The sequence below is a fragment of the Globicephala melas genome, chromosome 4 (genome assembly GCF_963455315.2).
Source record: "Globicephala melas chromosome 4, mGloMel1.2, whole genome shotgun sequence".
Classification (NCBI taxonomy): Eukaryota; Metazoa; Chordata; class Mammalia; order Artiodactyla; family Delphinidae; genus Globicephala; species Globicephala melas.
In genome coordinates, this window is record NC_083317.1 from 104,321,406 (window position 1) to 104,328,506 (window position 7,101).

At 40.5% G+C, this 7,101-nt stretch overlaps 1 protein-coding gene across 1 annotated transcript in view; it reads left to right on the forward strand.

Annotated features, from left to right (window-relative positions):
- LOC115844895 (caspase recruitment domain-containing protein 8) overlaps positions 1 to 6,849 on the forward strand; it is a 65,329-nt gene extending 58,480 nt beyond the window's left edge. Inside the window, exons 14-17 of the mRNA XM_030842394.3 lie at positions 186 to 239; positions 495 to 575; positions 3,385 to 3,657; positions 5,367 to 6,849. Coding sequence (XP_030698254.3) covers positions 186 to 239; positions 495 to 575; positions 3,385 to 3,657; positions 5,367 to 5,386 — 428 coding nt within the window. The 3' untranslated portion in view covers positions 5,387 to 6,849. The remainder of the gene's footprint in view (positions 1 to 185; positions 240 to 494; positions 576 to 3,384; positions 3,658 to 5,366) is intronic.
- Positions 6,850 to 7,101: the final 252 nt, after the last annotated feature.

The following is a 7,101-nucleotide window of genomic DNA, read 5'->3' on the forward strand; positions in this document are numbered from 1 at the left end:
GTTATTTATCTCAAGAGTTCAAGCCCAGTGCATTTGCATACATACTAAGTTAAAACCCCAAACTCATATTTGAACTTGAGAGAGGTTGCCGAGACCCTGGGGTTTCAGGTGCTTTCATAAATCGATTGCTTTACTTCCAGTTTCAAAACCATTTTTTCCAATTGCTGCTTATTGTAATTTAACAGGTGACTGGGTTCAGCATGATCAGAACCCGAACATTTCGAAAAGCAGCACAAGTGGTAAGTGCTCGTCACTGGACGTTAAACTCGTCTATACCTTCCATCCACTAGGATTTTAATTCTGCTGTGCAAATACGGTAACGTTAAGGATCTGTTCAGTGTTCCATAACTCTTAATCATCGGAACGACCTTTGAATCCATTTTCAATTTGTTTCTATCTCAATGATGATTTCTTTAAAAAGAACTCTAGTTTGAAGATGGGTAGATAATAAGGACCCTAAGGGAAAGCCAATGTTTTGTTGTTGTTTTTTAAAGGTAATAGGCGGCGAAAGATGAGTAGCAGCTTACCCGATGAGGTGGTCTATGATAAAAGAATGAAGCAGATTGGCACTTCAGGTTTGTAAAAACGTCATCTGTGGCTGAGTCGTTTTCCCTCGTCTTCCCCATTGACTTTCATGCAACACATGTGCTTTTTGGGTCAGTCCTCCTGGAGCCACCTCCTAGGTGTGCGTGCCCTCCCAGATGCTTTCCCCCTGTGTCCCAGCTCCTTAGGGCTGGACAAGGGTCCTTCTTGGTCTGCCCCAGCTTACTTTTCCAGCTTGACTGCACACTCCTCCCCTTCCCTCGGTGAAAGTAGAATGGAGGGCCAGGGGAAGCTCCTGCAGCCCGTAGGGACAGGGGCCGTGGCCTGTCCGTCTGTGCATTTTCCCATAACACTGAGCCTGCAGCCTTTTATGTAGAAGACAGTGAATATTCATTGAAAGAGTAAATAGTGAATGTCCATGTGTGCACTCACTGGCCTCAAAGTTATTAGCTACTTTTGGGGGAAGGAGCCGCCAGCTCAGTTATTGGAGACAAAAGTCAACTTAATTTCTTCCAATTAAATGGCAGAGACCAAGGCTTGATCGTTGTGAAAATACAGTAGAGATTTAAACATTTAAAAACAATACTCCAAGGAGCCAGAAGATGGAGTATGTACCTCAAAATTCAAGTCCAGCCAGAATTCACAAATTTAAGTGAAAATACCCAGACTCAAATTATATGAGACAAGATCTCAAGGCTTTGGGGGCCTCATGTAACTCCCCAGATTAACCCTTTCATCAAAATACCTTTTATTCTACCACTGTAAGAAGGTACGAATCTCTAAAAGCAGATAAACTCTCTATAGATTAAAATAAGCCATTCTTCACATGCTAGAGCAGGAGGTTGTGAGGATGCCATGTCTGATTTTACTGTATGTCACTAGAGAAAAGTTTATTGTTTCTATTTAATGAACATCAAAATGAGGCTCTGGAGTTATTTTAAAAACTAACCAAATTGGGATACAATATTTTTCCAGTTTTATCGAGATATAATTGACAAAATTGTGTATACTTAAAGTGCACAATGGGATGTTTTGATGTATGCATATATTGTGAAATATTTACCAATCAAGTTAATTAGCACATCTATCATCTCACACAGCCTTTTTTTTTTTTTTTTTGGTGGTAGTGAGAATGCATAAGACCTACTCTCTTAGCAAATTTCAAGTGTACAGCACAGTATTAATTAACTATAGTCACCATGCTGTGTATTAGATCCTCAGAACTTACTCATTTATAACTGAATGGGAAACAATTTTATATTAAATTGATATATAGGGAAAGTTTTTTTCTTGCAATTATTTGGCTATTTAAAATTAGCTCCAACAGCAAGTAACTAGAAATAGAATTAAAATGATCAAATACTACCTAGAAATTAAGATTTCCAACCTTTTTAGAGATGACAATGTAGTAGCGAATAAATTAATAAGATTTACTTTTTTAAAAAAAATTTTTTATTTTGTATTGGAGTACAGCCGATGAACAATGTTGTGATAGTTTCAGGTGCACAGCAGAGGGGCTCAGCCATACATATACATGTGTCCGTTCTCCCCCAAACTCCCCTCCCATTCAGGCTGCCACATAACATTTTGGGGGCTTTGGGGATGGTCCTGAGAACTTACTTTTTTGACAGATCCCATGTATCAGGAGACCACTATGGGGCAGGGGCCATCCTTCAGAACCCATTCTTCAGTCTAGAACGTTAGAGAGGAAACTGAAGTGCGTTAGGGTCCAATACAAACGTTAGGTTCACTTTAACAGATTGGCTGTAGATGAGTGAAAGCGTCACGGTCCTGGAGGAGGGGCAGGAAGGATTCTTCCTCCCTCTTATTCCTTTCTGATGTCACCTCCAGTGTTTGTAAGGCCTTGAGGATCCTTAACCGAGACTCCGTACCCCATGAGCTTTGCTGCACCGTAGCTTAACCAGCTGAAAAGTGGGAATGTAGAAAATCCACCTTACTGCTAGGGCTGATATGTTTTATGGGGCCAGTGGTTTCCACTGGCAAACATATCCCCTTCCAAGATTATGACACTGTTTCTTAGTGAGCAACAGATATTACAGATACCGTCCCTTGGCTTTTCTGTGGAATGTGCTCTTTCCCCTAATGCCAGGAGATGGTGGAATGGAGACTGCAATTCATATCTCTTGCTGTTCTCTTTATTGACCACTAAAGGTAGCATTTTGTATGTGGTGTTAACACTTAGATGAAGTTGCAGAGCTGGGCAAGGGCAAAAGCTGTATATGTTTCTTTTTGAGCCACATAAATTATTTTTGGTGCCTGATTTTTTTTTTTTTAACTCCAACCTAATTTGTGCTGCTTTATAAAACAATTTCATTCCCTGAATTATTGAATTATCATGTGAGCATTATACCCCAGTTTAATGTTGTATGAAATTGTTTCCTTTGGTCCTTAAAATAGTTGGGAAAGCAGGGATTTTTTTTGACACTTAAATAAATAAATAAATAAATATATATATATATATATATATATATATATATATATATATTTTCTGTATGTGGGCCCCTCACTGTTGTGGCCTCTCCCGTTGTGGAGCACAGGCTCCGGACGCGCAGGCTCAGCGGCCACGGCTCATGGGCCCAGCCGTTCCGCGGCATGTGGGATCTTCCCGGACCGGGGCACGAACCCGTGTCCCCTGCATTGGCAGGCAGACTCTCAAGCACTGCACCACCAGGGAAGCCCGACACTTAAATATATTTTAAAAGCAGTTATTAAAGTTTCGAATCATGGTTTCTTTTTTTATATAAAGAGAATACGTTTTCATTGTAAATGGCTATAAATGAAGTGTTTAGAGGAACAACTGAATTCTTCATGTGCTTTTAGATGGAGTGAAGACTAAAACCTTGTTAACAGACACTCAGTTGATTAACCTTGCTGAGAAGTTGGGAAAGGAGTGGGTAAAGATTGCCATTGCCAACCTGAAGCTGAAGATTAGCGACATTGATGCTATCCTGGAGAAGAAAGAAGATGTCACGATCAATAAGTTTAGGATGCTGAAGAAGTGGCAAGAAAAGGAGCAGAGCAATGCCACAGCTCAGAATTTATGGAACTGCTTGAAAAACATCAATTCAGTTGAAGTCCAAGATGTGCTGAAAGGTAAGCAGGAAGTTATCTTAGTCATTTACTTGAAATCAAGCTGTGTCTTTGCAAATAGCAAATTTCTATTATAGAATGTGTTGCTTGTGTATTTATAAGCTCGGGTTTAGAGAACTATGCAAATGCTGTAGCAGTCAGCATGTGGGCTGCCATAATCTAAGTAAAGGTGACTTGTGTATGCAGTCAGAGGAAGCGTTCAAATCCCATCTCAAGTGCTGGCTAGGTTTGTGACTAGGCAAAAAACTTTTTTTTATTGAAGTATAGTTGATATATAATATTATATGTCACAGGTGTGCAATATAGTGATTCACAGATTTTACAGGTTATACTCCATTTGTAGTTATAAACTACTGGCTGTATTCCCTGTGTTGTATGATATATCCATGACTAAGCAAATTCCTTACCTGACTTTAAACCTCTATGTTCCCATCTGTCAAATGGATGCAAAACCCCAGTGTCCTGGGTCTGGTGTGATAACGAAAAGAGGTACTGCTTGTAAAGCTCCAGGCAGGTAGTGAGGCTCAGGCAGGGACCTGACTGGTAGCATTCATTGATCCTTCTAGGCCTTCTGTGGTGCTGAAGCAGTGCTCCAGGAGGCCACTGTGTGGCACTAGTCAACCTCCAGCAGCAAAGAAGGGAAGGGAAAGAGCAGAACCCAAGAGAGAGCTAAAGGGAGTTGTTTCTGGTCTCAATCCAGAAAACCACAGGGTTCCTTCCTTTGTTTTAAGCACTTCTTTTTTTGTGGCTTGACTTACTTATTAGCACATTGTTAGAATCAAGGTCAAACCAATTCACAGCTTTGATTATTATATATTGTTACCATGATTAACAAATGTGGTGTTACTCCTCAGAAGCCTCAGCAAATCAGAGAGAGGTTTTTATTTGGAATTCTATTTGGACTTTTTATTCCTTAAAGAATGTAAAAGTATGTCAGCTCCCCAGAAGCTTATATGAAAAGTAAAAGTCTGGGGCGGCCAACTCTCAGGATGCTGTCAGGTGTGGTGGGCAAGCTTTCTGAACTCCCCCACCATTGTTTGGATGCAAAAGCTGCAAGCAGATAGAAGAGCCAGTTTTTCAGTATCAAATTTTTCATTCTTTTTCTTGGGTATGTTGAAATTATGTAAGTCACTGAGGCCCACATGTGGAAATCTACTTATTTGCATTTAGGCACTTCTGCCTCTTGAAGGTCTGGCCTCTGTGCCGTGATAAGGAAATAATCACAACCTTTTCCATCAAAGGAAGGCTTGGAACTCTATCTCACAAATCCTGTAGAATGGGTTGTTATTTTTTGTTTTCTTTTTCTCTGCTGTTGACCTCACTAGACACTTGACTTGCTGACAAGGGTTTGTGACATTTTTTAGCAGTGAAGGGGATCGTAAAAGCTTCTTAGTCCATTCCCCTCGTTAAATAGGAGAAAAATCTTCTGTGAGTTAAAAACAAACAAACAAAAAGCCAGAGATTTACCAGTGTTTTATGCCCTCATGTAGCCAAAATGTCTGGCTAATTGGCTGAATTTTGTTTTTTTATCGGGACGTTTTAGTATCTTATAACTACAACCTTAAAAAGTTGTACTGGTTTATCTTCAGCTCAGGAAAACCCAGCCACGCCCAGGAATTCTTTTTTGAAATGGACAAGTGACTTTCTTTAAAAGCATGTGCCCTTTCCCCCCGCAACAATGAATCTCTGAACTCATTTCTCTATTTTGTTAGATTTCTTACAGGAAACGTGAAGTTTGGAAGATGAGCTGGAAAAGGAAGCTTCAGGAACTTTTACCTGCAAAGACCCTCGCCGTGGTAATTGGGTGTGGACTCTGGAATCTAGAGCTGCACAGCCTGTGGAAGCAGCTCCTTTCACAGGCTGCCCACAGCTCACATTATTCAGGGGCAAAGGGAATGAAAGATTTGGAAACCCTGAGGAAGAAAAAAACCTCTGCAATATCAAGATTTTTTTTTTTTTTTGTACCTCCCACTCACACCTTCCCACCCGCTTCCCCACCCAAACAAATACACTTGCAAAGGGTGCTTAAAATGACGCAACGCAGTCAGGTGAGAAGTGCGATAGTTTTCCTTTTGGAGTCTGTGAACTATGAAATATATATCAAGTGTTTGAAACATTTTTAGCAGTTAAGTGTTGGAGTACTTAAATGGCACAATTTCGTTTAGCTTTTTTCCTAATGACATTAATAATAAAGAGAGGTTCCTGTTCTTTTAGCTCCCACGCAGTCAGACACTTATGTGCCTCCAGGTACAATATGTCTTTTTATGTGGGGTGTGATTTCCATGTCTCACATTACTAACCAATCTGGCTAGTGGTCTGTTAAAGCATTAAACCAATCATGTTACCTGGTCCTAGGGTGATTAGAAAGGAATGTAATCCTCTCCCCGTCAGTGTTGGTGCAAACCCTCAGAGGTGATTGCCTCATCTCACTGGGCAAGTTCTGCTGGGTCTATCTTCAGAGTCCCTGCAGGTTCATCAACCTTCTGAAATCACGAGGCCAAACACTACATTTCTTGACTTTGGCCCCTGGGTCATTTACTTTGGGGAGGGTTGGCGGGTGGGGAGCACAGGAATGCCACTCAGAAATAGCCTTAGCCAGGACCAAGGGAAAACTGTCATCTCTTCTCAAAGAGGACTTGCCCCAGGGAATCATGGGCCATATTGGCTCTTGTTAATGGGTGAAATCTTTTTTTTTTTTGGTATGTATAGATACTGTCACTCTCCCAGAATTATGCATGTGGTGATTAACATTTTGGATATGTTAACTTATTTGAAGAAACTATAAATTACTATTAGTCTCCTGAAGACATTAGCTGGAGAGTAAAATTCAATCTCAATGAATTAGAGAAACACACTTTAACTATAGCTTTGCCTGTGAAGAACAAATTGACTTTATAGGAAAGAACGTATTTCTAATGGTCAGGGATTCTGTGGAATTCAAATCAATGTCACTTTATGAGTTTTTTTTTAAATTGTTCTATATATTATAGGAAACACATGGAGTTTTAACCTTCAGAAGTGTAAAATACTTAAAGGACTTGAATGTTTTAAACGTTTATTATTTTTTATAAGTTGTTTTCCAAAGAAAAGCATAATTTCAGAAGTGCTTTGTATATAAGCTGCTTTCCTAACAATTTCCAACCTTTTTCCTACTATGGATAAAGGGAAGAACAATAAATCTGCATTTGTACAGTGCTAATATGTCTTCTTTGTATTATTATTTACTGACACATTACCTTTTTTTTTTTTTTTTTTGGCGGTACACGGGCGTCTCACTGCTGTGGCCTCTCCCATTGCGGAGCACAGGCTCCGGACGCGCAGGCTCAGCGGCCATGGCTCACGGGCCAACCGCTCCACGGCATGTGGAATCCTCCCAGACCAGGGCACGAACCCGTGTCCCCTGCATCGGCAGGCAGACTCTCAACACTGCACCACCAGGGAAGCCCG